The sequence below is a fragment of the Pelophylax lessonae genome (assembly GCF_965119305.1).
Source record: "Pelophylax lessonae genome assembly, chromosome: 12".
Lineage (NCBI taxonomy): Eukaryota > Metazoa > Chordata > Amphibia > Anura > Ranidae > Pelophylax > Pelophylax lessonae.
Window position 1 is genome coordinate 48,889,500 of NC_138779.1, and position 22,608 is coordinate 48,912,107.

Sequence of the window (22,608 nt, forward strand, 5' to 3'; positions counted from 1 at the left end):
GATCGCTCAGTCATGCTCGGACCTTGCGGTTAGTCCCTGCTGTGTACCATTGCAGCTTTATGAATAAGGGCCGCAGAGAAACTACTTTTCTTAGACCGACAGATTTCTTTACAGAGAGGAACTGTTAAACTCCATCGCTGTGCGGCTCTGAAAACTTTATTTGCAAAAACAAGTATGGCTGCCACCATAAACACTTTTCTAGATTTGGGATTAAAACTTTTAAATCATTGCTACACATTGGTAAGAAGAATACAGTAGCAGGGCTCCTACACCACTGTGTAATGAAAATGTGCTCAGCAATGTACGTTTCATGCATTGCTGCACTGCATCAATGGCACTGGAAGGGGGAGGTTGCAGCTTGAACTTGTACAGTCAGTCAGAATCTCGTTAGACTTCATTGCTAAAAAACAGATGTCTGTCATAAATGAGCTGTGATATCAGAAGCATTGAGCATGGTGTGCAGGAATATACATTTCTCTGTAACTATGTTTCTGCTGTCCCAACAGATTGCTGCTGTCATGAGTTTCTCAGGCACACAGGCAACATGTTCCTGTCTCTATACATCATGCTAGATCTCTCTCTCTCTCTCTCTATATTATATATATATATATATATATGATATGGGCTTCTCAGGAGATGAATAACAGCATTTATATATTGCCATCATATACTGTAGTAGTGTACAGTAGCAGATGCAGTAAATTAATAGGACATCTTGACAGTCTAAGGCAGTGATGGCGAACATTGGCACCCCTGATGTTTTGAATCATCATGGGAAATGTAGTTCCAAAACATCTGGGGGTGCCAAGGTTCGCCATCACTGGTCTAAGGACTCGTGCACACTGCATCTCAAAGAAGCGGCTCCTGCAGGCTATTTTGAGCTCTCATTTTTTCTGCTTGGAAACTTCCCTCCATGTTATCCAATGTGTCCATGCACACTATGGCTTTTTCAGGCTTTTACAGGCAGAAAAAAAAACCCCCACCAAACTCGCCTTTTTAAAAGGAGGAGCTTTCGAGCAGAAAAAAACACCTAAGTGCCCAAAATTGCGTAAAAAAGCAAAAAAAAAAAAAAAACGCTTAGGAGCTTAAAAACGCACAATAAAATAGGAATAATTAGCTGAGGGGAAGGTTTGTGAAAAAAACTGCTTATGCTCAAAAAAAGCTTAATAAAAATGTGCAAAAAAAAAAGCACAAAAAGGCACACACTTCTGTCAGCTGAAATAAAAGCTCAAATGCCTGTAAAAGAAGCTTTTTCTTAGCTGCAGTATACATGAGTCCTAACAAGGAGCAGTGAGTGATAGAAAAGGCAGGATAAACCTTGAAGGGGAAGGAGCAGCCATGCAAATTCTAAAAGTGGAAATGTAATGAAAAGCAGTGAAGAGGTTGGCTGTGCAGCTTGTAGAAATGTTTATAGGGAACCCATCTTATATGAAGTATACGGCTCCTGGTGCCCTGTGTACTCTGTCAAAGCTTGCTGCCAATTCCTGCCCTTCTCAGGCAGGGAGAGGACTGTAAAGTCCTGGCTCCATCTATACATTTGAAATATCTTTCCTATGCTAATTCCAGGGCAGTGGAGGTGAATGTGAGTTTTATTGACGCCTGGGGGGCAGAATGAGGTGAACAATCCTGAAGACTTATTGGGGTACATTTGAGGCCCTTACATTGTGGGGGGCTAAAGACAAGTCAGACTTTGAGTATATGCCATGCACTGCGTGTTGTGTACAAGTGAAAATGACTGGTACTCTTTATAATGGTTGTCGGAATTTGGGGGAGCAGATATCACTAAGAGATCCTGCAGAGTATGCAGTGAAAAAAGAGGCCTGGCGCTAAGGAGAAACTGTCAGGACAAGCGCGATCACATCTTCTACATGGCGGCTAGAACAACAAAATGAAATAATGTGCATTTAGTTCAGTCTGATGTATTCCAACCTTTCTGTTTGTGTTTTGGGTCAGTAACTCAGAATTATTGAGAGGAGAGACAGCCAGGCAGCTAGCATATTCAGGTCCCCTTTCATCTTTCCCATCACAGCTTTGCAATCCCAATGTGTCCCATCATATGGAATGAAGTCCCCATAGCGTTCCTATTACTCCGCACTGACTTCTCTGAGTGTGTCATGAGTCATCTCATTCCTGTGATATCACTGAGTACCGGCCAGACACTGACACACCGACATGTGCACTGAGTGCTCAGCGCCAGCGCCGCCTTAACCCTTCACACAACTTACAGGGGTAGGACACTTACTATACATTTATATAGTTCTCATGTATTTATATAGTTATGATGTATTGCATAGCGTTGTACAGAGAGCACAGAGCCAGTCACATCAGTCTCTGTACCAGAGGAGCTCACGCTCTAATGTCCCCGCCACAGTCGCACACTATTATTATTATTATTATTATTATTATTATTATATATTTTATATAGTTCTGATGTATTGCATAGCATTGTACAGAGAGCACTGAGCCAGTCACATCATTCTCTGTACCAGAGGAGCTCACGCTCTAATGTCCCCGCCACAGTCACACACTATTATTATTATTATTATTTTTATACATTTATATAGTTCTGATGTATTGCATAGCGTTGTACAGAGAACACTGAGCCAGTCACATCAGTCTCTATTCCAGAAGGGCTTACACTCTAATGTCCCACCACAATGACACACTATTAAGCAAGTTGATATGGGGGCACCCGAGCTAAGCTGCAGCTCCATGTGTCCATTCAGAAACGGAGCTGCTGTTCGGCCCCACCCCCTCTCTCTCCTGATTGGCTCACTGACTTTGATTGACAGCCACAGGAGCCAATGGCGCCACTGCTGTGTCTCAGCCAATCAGGAGGGAGAGTCCTGGATGGCTGAAGGACTTGTGGACATTGCTGGACAGAGATGGGGCTCAGGTAAGTATTAGGAGGTGCTGGGAAGACTGCTACACACAGAAGGCTTTTTCTCTTTTTGCACAGAATTAATTAAGAAGGCTTTTTCTCTTTTTGCACAGAATTCATTAAGATCAAAAAACCTTCTGACTTTACAACTCCTTTAAGGCTGCATTCACACTATAGTAGTGCGTGAATGCACCTAAAACGTGTGTCAGGCTTGCAGTGCCATTAATTGTTTATTCATGGCTTCCCAAATACGACAAATCACACAGATCTGGAAGGTGCATGAGCTTTGTGGCCATGTTTGTCTTGTGAAGAGCAGCCTATTCATTTGCATGAAGCTCAACAAAGAGCAAAAAGCACAAATGTATGACAACTGATATCTCACGACATAATGTGATTGAGTGCAGATGATCTACTTACATTGCATATAAAGATTTGGTGATCTCACACACTACCGGTATACAGAAAGTGAGAGTTTGCATCACAGCCTCCACATTTCAGACCCCTCCATCCCAGGGACAATGATGGACAGGAGGGCTTAAAATTTTAATACAAAGGTTTTCCTGTAGTTTTCCCCAATTCATCATTTACAGAATTTGCACATCCCCCATAAATTTACCACAAGTTATAATCAATAAAGTCTGCAGATTAAAATGATATCACAGTAGTGTGACTTTATGTACCATAGAGGAACAGTAAAGCTCAAAATAAACGTATGCGTTTTACTTTAGGGGGGCCTTATTCCCCTTTCAACTCTACATTGCGACACAAATAGGGAAAAAAATGGTTAAAGTGGTTGCAAATTTAAAGAAAGATTACTGCCAGCCCCTTTGTTCAACAAGCTATACCACACTGTGTACGTTTGTATAAAATGATGCCTGTAAATACCTTATTTCAGTTAGTTTCTGGCTGGTCACGTGACAGCCAGCCGCTCTCCTCCCCTGTTCTAAGGGCTACAGCAGGAGGAGCCGAGATCTCCCTCTGACATCAGCCATGAGGTCACATGACTGCTGTGCTGTCCACTCAGCCCCTCCCGCTGTAGCATTTAAATCGGGGGTAGGACAGCAGCAGGAGGTTACGTGACCGACCAGAAACAAACTGAAATAAGGTATTTAGAGGTTTTATACAAACGTACACAGTGTAGAATAGCTGGATAGAACAAAGGGGCTGGCAGTAATCCTTTAACTTTGCTGCCAGCTACTAATAGTGGCAGGAGGGGAGGGGAAGAGATTGGCTTACACACAGGAGCTGACAGGTAGAGAGAGGGGAGAGCAGCGGGATGACAGAGGCACGTATCCTGACCACGGTATTCATGGATCAGCAGCCATGATTACCGTGGTCCGCACATTAAGGGGGACACAGGTACAGGAAGGATCAACTAGGTGTTTTACATCACAGAGAGGGGCAGATTAGACAGAACAAGCACTGTCCTGTTTAACCTGCTGTAAGGGAACACAATCCTTCTTTTTTTTTATTTTTTTTTTTTTTTTTTTTTTTACTGTAACATTAACTTTAATATATATGAGGGGGTCTTCAAAAAAATTCCACACTTTTTTTTATATTTTTTAGTTACAAGTGCGGAAACCTTTTTGAAGAAGCCTCGTATATACACCTACAACACTCACAAACTGTACTGTAGGACCAGACTACAGAACACCTCCCCCTTCCTCATCTTAGTACAGTGGAGCTGTGCTGTAGTTCACACAGGACAACTAGACATTCTGATAACATTGTTTGAGATTTCAATTCAGTGCACAGGAAGTGACATGGACGCTGCATTGCTGGCAGGATCAGCGGGAATTTTCTGTACTTAAATTATTTTTGGTCTGAAAAATAAAAACAAATGCAGCCACTAATTCTACGATCTGGTAATGGAATGAAATGTATGACAGTTTTGTTTTGGGGTTTTGGTGCACTTTAAATGTTAGGTGTAACCTCTTCTGTCAGTGACACAAATGCCACTGAAAATTCACCCCCAAATGATTTGTGTTGGTAAATGCAGAGCTGCTGTTGACGCGTTTCCACCATACTCCCTTTCTAGGCTTTGTTCTCGGGTAGTAATTCCTGTCGCTGGGGGTGTCCCGTGCTTCTTGTTTCCCACATGGTGGAGTGTTGGCGGTGTTCTCTGGCATAGGCCGGTGGAGCGCTCGCTGAGAGAAGAGGCTTCCCCGAGGGAGTGGCAGTGCGGGGCTGTGAGAAGACATTCCTGGAAAGGGGCTGAAATGGCTTCCATATGAGAGGGGCACCTCCAAACATGAGGGGGGGGGGGGAAGAAATGGTGGCAGCCACATGTGAGGAGAAAGGACCCCTTAACCCTTTCCCAGCCACTCCTTGCACTCTGCTTCCCACATTACATGTGCGTGAGTAGCAGGCCGACTTAGTGTGGGAATGTTTGGGATTTGCCGAAGACGCAGCGCTGACTGAGATCCCATGCACGCAATGACGACTAACTGGAGGGGCTCACATTACACTGGGATGACTCAGTGGTAGGGGGCGGAGGACACCCATTAACCCCACCACAGCTGGCCTGGAGCAGAGACGGCTTTTTATGTGCCGCCTGTTGGCTTTACAGGGACATGTGATCGCTCCAAGGGAAATAAACGCCTGGAAGGACTGGCAGCCCTCACACTGGGCCCGTTATGAGTGCCCGGAGTTCCTCCTCACCTTCCTTTCCATAAGAAATTCCAACTTTGTCTGAGGCTTTTACTGTAAACATTATAAGCTATTTATTTCAAAACGTTCTCCGGTAAGGAGCGTAACCGCGTGTAACGCCGACCGCTGAGGCTGCGTGGCTTTGCTCTGCCCAGGTCTAGGTTGCTGTTTGTAAGGTATTTAGAGCTCGCTGAATCCAACTCAAAATTATGGTCACAAAACTGCCATTGATACAGTGTGTATCTATCTACACAGGGGTCTCCAAACTATGGCCCTCCAGTTGTTCAGGAACTACAATTCCCATCATGCCTAGTCATGTCTGTGAATGTCAGAGTTTTACAGTGCCTCATGGGACGTGTAGTTCTCTAACAGCTGGAGGGCCATAGTTTGAAGATACCTAGTCTATAGTATTTCTCTCTCATTTTATATATATATATATATATATATATATATATATATATATATATATATATATATATATATATATATATATATATATATATATATATATATATATTATAACATAACAGCCAGATTATATAGTAGGTGAATGTTAAGAGGAAAGGCTCACCACTACTCCTAACCAGCCCAGGTGATTTAAGAATGGCCTCAGCCTACATGTCTCCACCAAACCACACTGCAGAGATAGCCCGGCCATCTCACACCTCACTTGGGCCCGAATGGTTAGAAGGTAAAAGTGGCTTCAGCTCAATGCCCTCAGCATATTTCACTCTGCCTCCAGGGATAATCATTGAGCTGGCATCAGGGTATTTGGTTTGGTGGAGACCTGTAGGCTGAGGCCACTCTTTACCATTTCTTCACCTGGACTGGTCGGGAGTAGCAGGGATCATTTCGTCTATATTTACTAACCCCCTGGATTGGTATTAGGACAAGCCTGCACCCCATGTTCTGGGACACGGGTATGCTTTCACCTCTACTTTGAGTGGCGCCAAACGCAATCAAACAGGTATACAGTAGATGAAGTTATGTGAACGCTTTGGGTTGTAGCATTGTATGTGTTGTCTCTGCGTTTTGTTTAAAGTGTATCTAGGCTACTCTCCTGATTTGGACTACAAACGCCGCCCCCTGTTTTCCAGTGCACAGAAGATTGCTGATAAGTGACTTCATTTCATTGCACAGAGAGGTACAAAGACACAGGATGTCTAACGGAATCAACAGACGTTTTACCTTCCCTGAAAAAACAAAAACAAATGCAGCCGCCACATTTAGGGGCTGGTACGCTGCAATATATAACATTTTTGTTCTTGGGTTTAGATACACTTTAAATGTTGTGTGAGTGTTGTACTTGTGCTGTGTGAATGTTATTCCAGTGCTTGCGCGTGTGTTGTCTCAATGTTTTGTTAAGTGTTGTCTCGTGTTAGGTGAGTGTTACCTTGATGTTGTGGGAATAATGTTTCCACATTGTGTAGTGCTGTCCTCTATTGTGTCTTCATGGTGTTGTCTATACACTGCATCTCCACACTGTGTAGTGTTCTCTCCACACTCTCTCTGTATTGTCCCCTTACTATTATCTATGCATTGTGTAGTGTTCTCCCTGCATTGTGTGGGGTGTTTTCTCCTCACTGTGTCGTCTCTGCGTTGTGTAGTGTTGTCTCCACATTGTGTCTCTGCATTGTGTAGTGTTGTCTCCACATTGTGTCTCTGCATTGTGTAGTGTTGTCTCCACACTGTGTCAACTATGCATTTTGTAGTGCTCTCCCTGCATTGTGTGTGATGTTGTCGTCTCTGCTTTGTGTGGTGCTGTCTCCTCACGGTGTCATCTATGCATTGTGTAGTGTTCTCCCTGCATATCGTGTGGTGTTGTCTCCGTGTTGTGTAGTGTTGTCTCCACATTGTGTCTGCATTGTGTGGTGCTATCTCCACATTGTGTCTGCATTGTGTGGTGCTATCTCCACATTGTGTCTCTGCATTGTGTGGTGCTATCTCCACATTGTGTCTCTGCATTGTGTGGTGCTTTCTCCACATTGTGTCTGCATTGTGTGGTGTTGTCCCCTCACTGTATTATCTATGCATTGTGTAGTGTTCTCCCTGCATTGTGTGTGGTGTTGTCTCCTCACTGTGTCATCTCTGCTTTGTGTAGTGTCGTCTCCACATCGTGTCTCTGCGTTGTGTGGCATTGTCTCCTTTGGGTTGTGTGGTGTTGTCTCCTTACTATGTCGTCTGGGCATTGTGTAGTGTTGTCTCCTCCTTATGTCTCTCCACACTGTGCAGTTTTATCTCTGCACTGTATAAGTGGCATCTCACTTTGTAGTCCTTTTGTGTTTGTCTTGTACCTGAAGTGCCTCCTATTATCAGGCCGCCCTGTTGGCTTTGTGTGAGGACTCTGGCGGCTGTGATAATCCGCACTAATATCTTCTAATCCCCTGTGATCTTTGTGAGATGAGGCCACCAGCTGGGCCCCCTCCTGCAATCTGATCTGACCGCTCACATCGAAGCCGGAGTCATTGTGTGCCATCAAGAGGACTCTCCAAGCAGAGCGATACTCTAGTGGCCCCTGAGAGGAGAGAGGCACATCACAACACCAGGATATACTGTATATTGTGTCCCTCTGAAGGTGGCCATAGACATGAGATTGCATACATAAAAACAGATCAAAGTTCTACACGGGAGAAGCTGTATTGGTTCATTACATCTGCTGCTTGATAGAAATCCAGTTGAAATTTGGCAATACTCTGGTAGACACTTTAGTGGGCAACTCCCTGCAAAGATGTGGCTACTTCTGTGGGCGACTGCTCAACCTTGTATCTGCTTATAGTCCAATCAGGCTTGGGTACATCATGAACAGAAGCGGAGTTCCCCTTTAGTGTGAGGACAGAGATATAGACAGCTGACAGAACATTCAAATCCTGCATTTGCCTCTGCCCCCCCCCCCAACCTTCTGAGCCTCCTTATTAGTCAGTTAGTCCTTCTGTCAAAATTAAAGCACCAATAGTGAGGCTCAAGGTGTGGGGCCAATTATGACTTTTACTGGAAAAGTCAAGATTTGCAAATAACTTCCAGCTATCTGCATTTTGGGATCTGCTGATGCTGTTTGCATTATGGCATATTCCAGCATATGCGAAGTCCCCTGGATTGGTGACAGGATGCCTCTTTGGAGAAAAGGGTGGCCGCCAGATGCCACTTTTGTTGTGGCTGCTAGTTTGTGGCACCTATGCTGTTCCCCGGGCTGATGGGTCTCCTCCAATCAGAGTTGGCCTTGTCTGTCCCATCAATCTGAATGTGTCTTCTCCTGTGTTGTCCTTGCAGGGTTTCCTCTGCCCATCCCCTCCAGCTCTGACCTGGGGCTAATTAAGGACAGCAGAACGTTCCGTGTGATGTCTACGATGGTGCTTTTATCCGTTACAATCCAGAGCCTTTAGAGTCCAGTGAGTCATGGTTGCCGCGGCCTTGTTTTCCATGGAGCGCCAGCTCGGTATTGCCTAAACTCTGGCCCCTTTCCAAGGCCTAAAATTACTTTGATTGGTGTGCAGCTGCTTCCATAGTTGTCTATGGATAAAATCCTTCTCCCCCAGGAGCCCATTCCTCACTCCACAGTTAGTGCTGCACAAGTACAGAAGACGTTATCCCATCCGCCACGGGTGCTGGGGGAGTTTACACCACCATTGGGGTTAAAGAAGGATTCTGCCCACATCAAAAAAAGTTCTGAAATGTGGAGCCAATGAAACCACCAAAGGCAACTGATCATCACGTCATGTCTGTGCAATGAGGGAATTGCTGCCTGACACCCTCATACTTTATGTGATTACTGATGCAAGAACAGAGTTTCGTTTTTGCATGTTCTGTTTTTTTTCTACCTTGTAAAGAGAAGACCTCATATTCTATAAAAGAAAACAGACTGATCTGTACTGTGGAACTACAGATGGTTTTGCTAATGTTTCTTTTTAAAAACAGGCTGGTATGCAGCCCTCTTGTCTCATCACAGGTGGGAGGGAGCATGCAGCGTATACAGAGCTGGCATTGCATGACGGTAGAAGTGTTTTTATGCCTGGTTCAGATCTGCTGGGGAGGGGGGGGGGGGGGGGAGCTGCATACAGAACAGAAACTCTAACTTCATCTTGTGTTTCCTGAGGAGGTAGTCGGATTCTGCCCACTTACATTGTGGCTTAAAGCGTAACTCCACTTTTGTTAAGGAAAAAAAAAAAAAACATTCCCCCCCCCCCCCCCCCCGGGTGATCTCTGTACATTGCAAGGATTGTAACAACCTTTGTTGCAGATTTCTACCTTTTTGTTATTCTAAAAAAAAACATTGTTTGTTCCTCTGTGCTGAGAGGGTCTAATGGGAGTGGTTTCATAATTATCAATCAGCTGTGCAGCAGCAGAGCATGAATGAGGAAATCTGCTGGGCCTGCATTCCTTTAGACGTGTTCTTATTGGGATTATCTCACCAAAAATTACATTTTTGTTGCAGGGGATGCCAGAAATCTGACTTGTATCTCAAGCAGACTTCTGGAAAAATTGGTGAGCCAATCACACAAGCAGGAAATGTTTCTGGGGTGTGGTCAGGACACATTCTGTGTACAGAACACCTCCAGGTGGCCATATTGCATTGCATTTTACAGAAAATTACAACAGCTGCAGATTAAAAAGGAAAGGTCATTTTTAATAACACTCAATTACAAATTGACTCACAATAGTATAGGCTATATTATTTTTCTTTATTTGCTATTTTTTCCCCCACAAAAGTGGAATTACCCTTTAAGGCTAGAAGAATGACCTGGACACCGCAACCGATCACATTGCGCAATGCATGTTAGAAAATGAAGGATGGTTTTTGATTGGTCAATTTGAACAACACAGGCATGTTTCTACTTCTGCAGGTCTTACAGCGCGAAGCAAACTTAATTTTTCCTCCCTGAAAAGATTTTCTGCTTTCTAGTGTTTTATTAGATACCTTTAGTTTTTAATTAAGATATAAATATATAATTCAGAAAAAATTGTATATAAAATATGTATTTATAAAAAATGTGCGCACACCATTCAGTCATGTTTCCCAATGTTATTTATGTGTGTTTGGATCTGTCTCTTTCATGCCATTTTTCCTCAGAAGAATATTTAGATGATGTAGGATGTTGTCATGTTTGTGAATGATCCTCGCAGACTTCTGTGAGTGGCAGGGCTGGCATTGAACTTGCTGTGACTCAGGATAATACGAGGGAGGTGAAATGGCGCAGCGGGCAGAATAATAAGTTTGTGAAAGCAGCACAGCTCTCCGCTAGTTCTTCCTCGTGGCCGGATGCCAGGGAAGCTCCCACGTTTTTGGCAGATCACAGCGGAGTGTTTTTTAGGACACACCGCTCCGGATTTGGCATTCTAATATTCCTAGAGGTGAAGCTGCACATGTTCTCTCTAGAAGTAAATAATTTGGCACTGTGCAAGTCAAGTCCTCTAATTACTTCATAATCATTTTTCTACCACAAAATATACCTAAACCCCCAAACAAAAATGTAATATATTGCAGATTTCCAATCCTTAGATGTGGTGGCTGCATTGATTATTTTTTAAGGATTTTATTTATTTCCACCTGGTGACCGTGCCAGTAAGGTTCTGTCCTAAGGTAAAAACGGTAACTCATGGTACTGTATCTATAGAGGAACACCCTAGGACAGGACTACAGAACACCTCTCTCCCTTCTCCTCTCTATAACATGAAGGGGCTGTTCTGTAGTCCACAGATAAAAATAGGACCAATGTAAGTGATAAGAGTGCAGCACAGTGCAGGGAGTAGAGGAGGTAATTTCTGATGACATTAACAGGTGTTTTTACATTTGTATAGATAGAACTATTTCAAAGACCAAAATGGAACAAATAGGTGATACTTTAAGCTTTGTTACAAATCAGCGGATTAGAGGCTGTGCTGCATCATGCATCTATACCCGTGGCGGCCTAATTAATGCTGAACTCAGGAACCATTTGTGCTAATGTTCATGCAAACTCAATATGATTAAGCTGGTTATGCAGTTGTTAAAAAAGTGGCACCTGTATATTTTGATTCTGCCAGTATAACATGTTTTAGGTACCTGGGGCTGGAGTAGGGCAAGGTGTTTAGTGAGCTCAGTGAAGAGCACAGAGTGGTTGTCACCAGTACGATGAGGCTCTTCCATAGTCTGGTGAACTGACAGATGGTACAGGGCTGGCGAGTTGCAATACTAGTGCCATCATCCCAGCTCTGCCATTTGGCAGAAGAGTATGAAGACTGGCTGAACAGAGTCAAAAATTTTTTTTTTTTTTTTTTTGTGGGGGAAAATATCAGTATGTATTTCAGGTGTGCATTTTTCCAGAGGAAGAGGAAAAGGGATAGCAGTGGGGTAAGGGGTGACAGACAGTTAAAGAGGGCGCAAAATATGAATGACCCTTGCAGAGCAGAGATCCTCATAAGCAGGTCCTAATCCTGGGGGGGCGGTCAAGACTTAACCAAACACCCACAACATCACCTGGTAAATTGGGAGATTGGCACATATTGTGCAGACGGGGTGGGGGGGGGGGATATATTGCAATGCTGGGGGTTAAGTGTGGGGGCTTTAGATGCATAGGAGGGGTTAATGGAATTGAGCAGATTGGTGTGGGGGAAGGGTTCTTGATATTGTGGTGTGGAGGAGGGGTTAGAGGAGTTGAGGGGAATAATGTAGAGAAGGGGTTTTGGGGGTTTGATTGAATTTGGGGAGTTTGGTGTTGAAAAAGGGTTGATGGGGGGGGGGGGGAGATAAGATGCAGATGAGGGATTATTGGAGTTGAGCAGAATGGTGTGGGGGGAAAGGGTCTTAAAATTAGGGGTAAGATGTGGAGGAGGGGTTATTAGAGTTGGGTATGGAGTTGGGTATAGTATAGTTGGTAGAGTTGGGTATACCATACTATATATTGATGTGTGGAGACTCTGTGATAATTATGCTGTTCCCCGCAGATATGGAGTGCGGTGATGTGCCTCTGCTGACCCCCAGCAGCAAGGAGATGATGTCACAGGCTCTCCGCGCAACCTTCAGTGGCTTCACCAAGGAGCAGCAACGCCTGGGTATCCCCTTCGGTGAGATTTTAGAGACTGATTCCAAATATCCTCTTGTTTTCATGAAGCACAATGCCTGTGTGAGAAGCCTCTAGTGAGCTGCTTACTAGTTCCAATACAGTGACTGCACTCACAGTAAAGCTGCATAAGCTCAGCAATATTATCCAGAGCTAGTATTCAATTCATGAGTTGATAATAAAGGATTCTATCTGAGGCTTCTCACACAGGCACCCTGCATTGTAATGTTACTGCCAGTAATCTTCTAAAAGATGCTCGGCTTTGTTGGCTACTGGCTATCCTATCCGTGCCGTGGTTTTGCATTTTGTATCCTGAGCAGCTGTTGCAATTTCTTTCTGGCAGATCCGCAGGAGTGGACGGATGCTCACGTCAGGGAATGGGTGTCTTGGGCATTGAATGAGTTCACGCTAAAGGGAGTGGAGCTGCAGAAGTTCTGCATGAGCGGAGCAGCGCTGTGTGCTCTGGGGAAGGACCGCTTCTTGGACCTGGCACCGGACTTTGTTGGAGACATCCTGTGGGAGCACTTGGACATCTTACAAAAAGGTGATGCAGAATTTTGTCTTTATTAGGGCAGCTCTGGTCACAGTCATGTCTTTAGCCATCTGGAGCCTGGTAACCAAAAGTACCAGCACACTAAAGAGCCAACTTTGTCTAATTTCTTTGTTAAAATTAAACTGTTCCAAAAGTTAATATGAAATTATGTCAAGAGGGGATAAGAATATCTGATGTTTTGTATTAGAAACCGGCTTAGAAATCTGCTACCAGCTACACTATATGACCAAAAGTCTATAGAGATCTAACCATCACACCTATATGATTCTGTTGGACATTCCGTTTCTGAACCATTGGCATTAGAATGGAATTGCTCCCCTTCACATTTGTCACTATAACCGCATCCATTCTAAAGACTTTCCACAAGGTTTTGGAGTGTGTCTGTGGAGAAGACCTGGTGGCTCACACAATAAGCAGTCCAAGGGTTCTGTGTGGACCACTTATGTTCCTTCACACTAAACTGGTCAAACCATGTCTTTATAGAGCTGGCTTTGTACATAGAGGCACAGTTATACCAGAATAGAATATGGTCTTCCCCAAACTGTTACCACAATGTTGGGAGAGCATGATTTCCTAAAATGCCATTGTATGCTTTAATATTAACAGTGTCATTCACTGGGAACTCCTGAACTCCATCAACATGAAAGGGATCAATATACTTTCACCCTTATAGTATGTATGAGGATGCATTGATCAATTTATCTTCTATCCCTTCCACTTAGTAATGAATGAGCCTATTACAACCTATAGCAGAATGGGTGTCATCTTAAAATGTATGAGGGGGTCAAATGTGGCCATGATATACCAAAGGACTGAACTTGACCAATCAATGGCAGCAGAGTTCTGTTTTATCTGCAGTAAGCAAAACACAAAGCATATAAACTGTGTGCTACCAACCCCACGGAGAATGGAGGTGCAGTGATGTGCAGAAACCCATAGCCACCAAATTAAAAATCTCTTCTTAGCTGAAAAGGATTTAGATACTCTGCAAGCCTGCCCATGTTTTAGTAATTTTGCCACATTGAGCTGCCTCTGGGTCCACAGCCAGGAAAGTGAACCTGTCTATCTGCCTTGAAACTGTTTACTTGTATGTTGCAGAAATTCTTTCTTGGCAGAAGATTCCAGTTTATCAGCCTCCCACATAGTACTCATTAAAATGCTGGAACATTCATGTGAATGACTGGGAGCCAGGCGTTGGTCCAGGGTCTTGCACTGAGAAAATTGGGTAATCAGAAAACGCTAATCTACCACAAACTAAAGCAATTGCCTGGTGGTGACACATTTGTGTTTCTGCTTGAATTTTAATGCAGTGAATTCCTTCTGAAAACAGAAAGTATTCACACTCCTAGAGATAAAATCAGCATGTTATAGCTGACTTTCCTCCTCAGTGTCAAGGTTTTCCTATTCCCCAAATCTCGCAAGTAGGTGAGATTTGGGCTGCTCAGCATTCCCCGGTATCTTGTTGGCTGGAGGGTGATGTCACCCCCACCCACTATAGAAGCCTAGGAAAGTTAAGTATATTATCTAATTTTGCCCACATAGGTACTTTTTATGCAGCGTAGGAGGGGGTGGGGGCACCTTAAATAAGCAGATCTTGCCACTGGGCTTGAAGGTCTTCTATAACATAGGTCAGTGATGGTGAACCTTGGCACCCCAGATGTTTTGGAACTACATTTCCCATGATGCTCATGAACTCTGAAGTGTAGTTGAGCATCATGGGAAATGTAGTTCCATAACATCTGGGGTGCAAAGGTTCGCCACCACTGACATAGGTAGACACAAGTTATTTGCTCCCCTCCAACCAAGAGGTACTGAGAGATTGCCCCATCATTATGTAGGCCTCACATTGAACTGCATGCATTTCCAGCAGACAAGTCTAAAACTAAAGCTACCAATCCTGATATCACAGCAAAAATCTGTGAACTCGCGGACAACCCTTCCAGTATAATTACACTGTGCAGTATTATGTCTGCCGGTCTCAGGAATGTGTGATCTCTTTGTGTTCTTGTCATATGACAGTGATGCAGGCAGTGAGTATATGCTACTGTAGAGCACTTTCTATGTTAGTTATGTCATAATTCTCACCATGCTTTAATAAAATTGACATTTATGTCTGCTAAGATAAAAAGCGATGTCTGGTTCCTCGTCTAATGCTTTTTTTTTTTCTTGTCACTTTTGTGTTGTTAGACTCCAAATTGTATCAGACAAGTGAGCTGACCCCTGCCTACCCCGAGCCCAGATACACCACAGACTACTTTATCAGTGAGTATTTCCAGAGCCCTCTGACCCGGTATAAGTAGTAGTGACTGAGCCTTCTACACATGGACTTCTCTGCACCAATAGGAGAAGTTTATACAGAAAGCCTCTGTTAACTATTTGTAAAGTTTCTGGTAAGATTTGAGCCGCTTTGTTAAAGTGATTAAACATTCTACAGCTCCAGTTTGGGGATGTTAAAATGTACAATACCTAGCCATAAAGAGCATCATTCTACTAAGCTTAAAGTATAACTAATGGCAAAATGTTTTGTGTTTTTTTTATTTTTTTTTGAGTGAAAAGGGATTAGAACCCCTGTCTGTTTTTATTGCTGTCTGTGCCCCCATTAGGAGATTCACCCTCTCTATTTTTCCTGTTTACCATTATTTATTTCAGGTACTTATATAGCGCTGTCAATTTACGCAGCGCATTACATATACTTTGTACATTCACATCCGTTCCTTCCCCCTAAAGAGGAAGTAAAGTCCAAAAAAAAATCCGAGAAAAAAAAAGCCCTGTAAAGAGAAAGGCATAATGAGCTAGTATGCATCGCATACTAGCTCATTATGTAGTACTTACCTTTAAACGAAGCCCCCGCCGTGCCGCCACCTCAGCAACAGGACGGCGACATGTCCTGCCGTCCCGCTTCCGGGTTCGCGTCCTCCGGCCATCTGATTGGCCGGAGGCGCGATTACATCACTCCCGCGCATGCGCGCGGGAGCCGCCGTTCACGGCACTGAGCTCTGAAGGAACGGCACGGGTGGCCGTTCCCTCAGAGCGCCTGCGTCGATGACGTCATCGGCAGTTTGCGCTGTAAATATCTCCTAAACGGTGCAAGTTTGGGAGATATTTATAGCACCTATAGGTAAGCCTTAATATAGGCTTACCTATAGGTAAAAGTTATACAAGAGGGTTTACAACCTCTTTAAGGAGCTTACAATCTAAGTCCCTAATTCACATTTATACATACACATAGAAGGGTCAATTTATACAGGATCCAATTAACCTCCCAGTATGTCTTTGGAGTGTGGGAGGAAACCAAAGTACCTGAAGGAAACCCCACGCAGGCACAGGGAGAACATGCAAACTCCAGGCAGGTAGTGTCGTGGTTGGGATTCAAACCAGCGACCCTTTTGCTGCTAGGTGAAAGTGCTAGCCACTGCGCCACCATTACCATTAAAAGTAAAAGAAAATTCCAAATTTTGGGTTGTCCCCAGAAAAGTAATAGATGGGAAATCCTCCAATGGGGACACTAGTTCTGGTGACCAGGGGGGTCCCCAAAGAGTTCCCCTAATTTGCAGAGATTTCCTCCCACTTACTGTTTGGCTATGGGACAGGAAGTGATGGGATATCCCAGCAATGGGACACAGATGACAAAAAAAAAAAAATCTGACAGGGGTTATAACCCTTCCTTGCTCTATCCAGAATGAAATTATTTAATTATTTTTGCCTCTTGGGGCCATGTTTCTCTGGACCTCACTGTCTGATGACAGGGAAGAGATTAGTTTCAATATGTGACAAAACTGAATCTTATATGAAAGAACACATCCCTGCCATTCGATGTGCATGTTCCTTCCTGCTGGCCTGTTGGAGCTGCAGACATTAGCTGTGCAATCTTATTTTGTTTCTTGATCTGCTTCTGAACAGATCGGACATCTAATGTCTGCAGTACCCAATGGCCAGCAGGGTGGAACATGTGTGTCTTAAAGGGAGAACAGGAATTTTTGTTTTTTTCCATTTAATGCTTGGGCTCAGAGCAGAGCTTTGCTTCCCCCAAGGGGATCACTGGATCATGCAGAATGAGGGTGTCAATTCTGAAGATGGAGGATCAGTTGGAAAAGCATTGCCACTCCAAATAAGGAAGTAGAGGGAAAAAATCAGCCAGGTATTTAGTGTCTGAGAATATACAGTGGATATCAAAGGTTTCCACACCCCTGGTAAAATGTCAGGTTTCTGTGATGTAAAGAAATGAGACAAAGATAAATCATTTCTGAACCTTTTCCACCTTTAATGTGACCTATAAACTGTACAACTCAGTTGAACAACAAACTGAAATATTTTAGGTGGAGGAAAGTAAAAATAAAATATGATTGCAGAAGTGTGCACACCCTTAAACTAATACTTTGTTGAAGCACCTTTTGATTTTATTACAGCACTGTCTTTTTGGGTATGAGTCTATCAGCATGGCACACCTTGACTTGGCATTATTTGTCCATTCTTCTTTGCAAAAACACTCCAAATCTGTCAGATTGCAAGGGCATCCCCTGTGCACAGCCCTCTTCAGATCACCCCACAGATTTTCAATTGGATTCAGGTCTGGGCTCTGGCTTTAATCTTCTACTGGTGAAGCCATTCCTTTGATTTGGATGTATGCTTTGGGTCATTGCCATGCTGAAAGATGAAGTTCCTATTCATGTTCAGCTTTCTAGCAGAAGCCTGAAGGTTTTGTGCTAATATCGACTGCTATTTGGAACTGTTCATAATCCCTCTACCTTCACTAAGGTCCCTGTTCCACCTGGGGAAAAACAGCCCCAAAGCATGATTCTGCCACCAACATGCTTCACTGGTGTTCTTTTGGTGATGTGCAGTCTTGTTTTTGCGCCAAACATATCTTTTGGAATTATGGCCAAAAAGTTCAACCTTGGTTTCATCAGACCATAACACGTCTTCCCACATGCTTTGGGGAGACTTCAGATATATTTATGCAAAATTTAGCTGGGCTTGGATGCTTTTCTTGGTAAGAAAAGGCTTCCATCTTGCCAATCTACCCCATAGCCCAGACATATGAAGAATATGGGAGATTGTTGTCTCATCTACCACACAGCAAGGACTTGCCAGATATTCCTGCAGCTCATTTAATGTTGCTGTAGGCCTCCTGGCAGCCTTTTGGAGGGACGTCCAGTTCTTGGTAATGTCACTGTTGTGCCATTTTTTTCACCACTTGATGATGACTGTCTTCACTGTGTTCCATGGTATATCTAATGCCTTGGAAGTTCTTTTGTACCCTCCTGACTGATACCTTTTAACAATGAGATCCCTCTTGGGAGCTCTCTGTGAACCATGGCTTTTTCTGTAGGATGCGACTAAGAAATAGTCAGGAAAGACCTACTAGAACAGCTGAAATTTATTTGGGGTTAATCAGAGGCACTTTAAATAATGGCAGGTGTGTACTGACTCCTATTTAACATGAGTTTGAATGTGATTGCTTAATTCTAGCTACACCCCCAGTTATAAGAGGGTGTGCACACTTATGCAACCAAATTATTCTAGCTTTTTCTTTTTCCTCCTAAAAAATGTCAGTTTATTTTTCAATTGACTTGTACAGTGTATAGGTTGAAAAATCTCTGAAATTATTTATCTTTGTCTCATTTCTTTACATCACAGAAACCTGACATTTTAACAGGGGTGTGTAGACTTTTTATATCCACTGTAGTAATGAAAGAAATGAGAACGCAGTAAGAGCAAATCATTTTAGAGCTAATGGCACTAAAAACTTTTTGGGTTTACTCACACCTTAAGTGGTCATTCACAAGTGCGACAGGCACTGTTGCCCTTCTGAAAAGCAATCCACACTGGCGCGCTTTTCAGAGGTGTTTGACAAGTGGTGAGGAGGCGATCTCCTCACAACCTGATTTAACCCTATATTTGACCTACTACCATGATGTAATTGCATGCATTGCACACGGTTTTGATGCTTTTCCTGCATGGCCCAATAGAGCTGCATTAGTCCCGTTCGGCAGCAGCATCACTCACTGAAAGTGGTATGCTGTTTAAATTTTGTTGCAGCATGTGTACAGCTTAGAGCAGTTGTACGTTAGTGTTCAGGCAGGCAGGTGGTAAAACCACGGCTCAACTGACTGGTTTTACTGACCTCACGAACCCCAAGATCCTAATCTCAGGAATGGAAGAGCTGAACTCTAACTACTTAAAGCTTGTTGAAAGCAGGCTAGCACCTTGTTTAAAGTTACAGCCAGCACTAACATTATGATTTATGTATGACATCCTCATATTGGAACTAAAGTTTTCTTTAAGGCCCCATTCACACTTATGCCACTTTGGACCCCAAAGTCGCATGACAAGTCACACCCCAGGTTTCTCTGAGTACCGTTCATATCTGTGCAACTTAAAGGAGATGCACAGCCAAAACTCGTTTGGCTGTACATCTCCTATGGATCACAGGAGTTCATTCACAGAAGTCGATCCAGGCACCGCGTCATCATGGCCACGGAGTCGGGATCTGCCAGGTGCCTGGACCGACACCTCAGCTCAGCCTCTCAGCAAGCCGCTGATGCTGCATCCACCTAGATAAATATACTTCTCTTTTAAAAGTAGCTCCTGCACTACTTTGGTCTGACTTTCATGCAACTTGAGGTTCATAGACCTCATTGTAAACCCTCAAAAGTCACATGAAATTCACCCCCCCCCCCCCTCCCATGTTGAAGCCATGTGCCCTGGTATGGTTACATAGTTACATAGTAGGTGAGGTTGAATAAAGACAATAGTCCATCTAGTTCAATCTGTGTAAGTGTGTGAGGCCGTAATCATCTCTCATACCCCTGAATGTTCTGGTTCAGAAGGGAGGGACTGTCCGCTCGCCCCCCCCCACCCTTTCCTGACCTGCATGCTCAGATAAGGGTCCGGTATAGATTTGGGGGGAGGGCTACACTGTTTTTTTTATTTTTTAATTTCTGGCATGGTATGCATGGGGGGGGAGACGCCATGCGACAACATTTTCTTTCCTTTTTTTTTTTTTCTATTGCCGGCATTCTTTTTTTTACATTTGGCTATCAGTGGGGAAACCTGCTGACAGCTGATGAGTCATTGGTTGTTAGGGACGCGGCAGCTGGCTTCCCAGTCCGCTCCCTAACAACCAGCGATTGTTCACAGGATTCAAATCATTCAGATCAATTTTTGATTGATTCGAATTCCAAATGTTCTGAAAATTTGGAATTTGTTAGAAAATAAAGAAACCTAACAAATTGTTCCTTTCTTCACAAGTCGCACTCATCCAAAATATGGTAAAGTCATAATAGAAATTTCATGATTTTTTAAGTTGCACAAGTGTGAATGGGCCTAAAGGCTTCAACAAAAGCTGCAAAAGGTTGCCGAAAGCTTTAAAATTGCTTTGCAAAAGCTTTCTGTGGACTCTGCTCCTAGGAGGTCCTAAAGGACAATACATCCACAGCATTCTAAGGTGGCCATTTCATCAAAGTATAAGGTGCTCAAGCACAGAATGATCATTTTGAAAGCAATCAGACCCCCATATCGGAACAATATATGTACACTGTGAAGGACGCCCAGGTCTGGACAGCTGCAGCCCACTGCTATCTCTATTGCGTTATCTGTATCCACACAAAGAAATATGTAGTAAAGTGTGCCAGAACATTAATTTCTCCGTTTCCTTGGTTCATATCTAAATATATTTAAAAATAGATTCAACATCTTGCATGCAAAACTGTTATCAGAATTAAACCATAAGGAATGTTGCCTCCCTTTCTCTACACCATTTTGTATATGAGTAGCTTATTTATTGCAGTTACTGTTTCCTACTGGATGCTAGTCCAAGAAGAACTATTGATATTCTGTACTGCATTTTATTTTATATTATTTTGTGCTTTTTTCTTTTTTTTTTCTTTTTTATAATGCATGGTATGTCTGATTTTCTCTGTATTGTTTATGCAAGAGACTACATTTATAGATAAAGAATGTATTTAAAAAAATGGTGCCAGGTCAGGAAGCCTGATACGTGTCATCCTTGCTGTGCAATGGATTCCCCTTTCGTCTTGAAGTAAATATAAAGGTTCTATGGATTTTATAGAACATTGCATCTTGTTGCCGGAATTACCTTTTTGAAGCTGAATTTGTGCCAGTGTTTAAGTAAAGCAGAAGTAAACTTCATTGGTGGGGGTGAGCTTTCACCATAATCTGTAAGTATCCATAGGATACTAGCAGGCTATGGAACACACCTACCTCCCTCCTTTTGTGGTGTCCCCCCCAGAGATGGTGGGTCCACACACTTGTTACCATTGGGTGCCCTGCCACTGCCATCTCTACTGGCAATTCTTGTGGGTCCTGCAGCAGTTCTCTTCAGCCATTGGCTGGGTACAGATGATGTGAGCGCATGTGCAAGAGTTACAAACATCATACCTGGCACCCGGCCCATCCCCGTGAGTAAGCGCCCGTGGGTGGAGTGAAACGCGTGACCTGGCGGGAGTTCAGGCTGAGACTGCCACTTGTCTATACACACAGCAGGTCTTCTTCTGATGTGCAGCTCCCAAGATCCTTTGCTTTTACCCAGCACATCTCACTGATGCTGGAAATGATTTGAGGGTGTACCCCACATGGCGCATACACCGCACAGTGTACACAAAAAAATAGAAAATTGCTCAGGGAAGGCGGAAATACGTTTTTTTTTTTTTTTTTTTATAGAAGTGACTTTGCATGTCTTTTTCTGCAAAAAGTCCCTACCATCTAACAATTCCACTACTGAATGACTTGTATATAGATGGTTTTTCTGTGTTTGAAGCGCATGTCCAATACAGGGCACGCTAAACTCACTCACCAAAATCTCATAGAAGCTTAATTATTGTCATTTGCAATATTTTTAAATCTGCCTCTTTCTAGTTAAAATAATCCCTGTTGGTTCTTCCATGATGATCCTTATTCAGGAGACACTTCCAGCTAACAACGCACTGCCCCAGCCCCCCACCAAATGGCTCCTTCAATGTGGGTATGGGTCACTGTTATCACAATCAGGAAAACTGGACCTGAGAAATGGCATGCAGCCATCACTGCAGTGCATCTAGACAGTCGCTGCAATAAATGCAACAAGTGAGGGGAAGAAAGATAAAACCAGAACTTTGCTTTTCAAACAGGAAGTTGCACACATTTGCACAAAATTAGGGTCAGCATTTGCTTTAATTTGTATGTAATCAGCCATAATTTGTATCACCTCAGTGACATCAGTCTTGTCCTCCCTTGCAGGTTACGGAAGCGAACATGCACAGTGCGTCCCCCCCTCTGAGTTCTCGGAGCCCAGCTTTATCACAGAATCCTACCAGACCCTCCACCCCATCAGCTCAGAGGAACTTTTGTCTTTGAAATATGAGACAGACTACCCATCCCCCATCCTGAGAGACCCCCTACAGCCGGACTCTCTCCAGGGAGACTACTTCACTATCAAGCAGGAGGTGGTGTCACCGGACAACATGTGTTTGGGCAGGATCAGCCGAGGTAAG

The 22,608-nt window shown here is 43.5% G+C and overlaps 1 protein-coding gene across 2 annotated transcripts in view; it reads left to right on the forward strand.

The window, feature by feature from the left end:
• ETS1 (ETS proto-oncogene 1, transcription factor) overlaps window positions 1–22,608 on the forward strand; it is a 47,895-nt gene that overhangs the window by 10,722 nt on the left and 14,565 nt on the right. For both annotated transcript variants that reach the window (XM_082274268.1, XM_082274269.1), the window contains exons 2-5: window positions 12,449–12,568; window positions 12,908–13,108; window positions 15,305–15,379; window positions 22,355–22,603. In XM_082274268.1, the coding sequence (XP_082130394.1) occupies window positions 12,449–12,568; window positions 12,908–13,108; window positions 15,305–15,379; window positions 22,355–22,603 (645 nt within the window). The remainder of the gene's footprint in view (window positions 1–12,448; window positions 12,569–12,907; window positions 13,109–15,304; window positions 15,380–22,354; window positions 22,604–22,608) is intronic.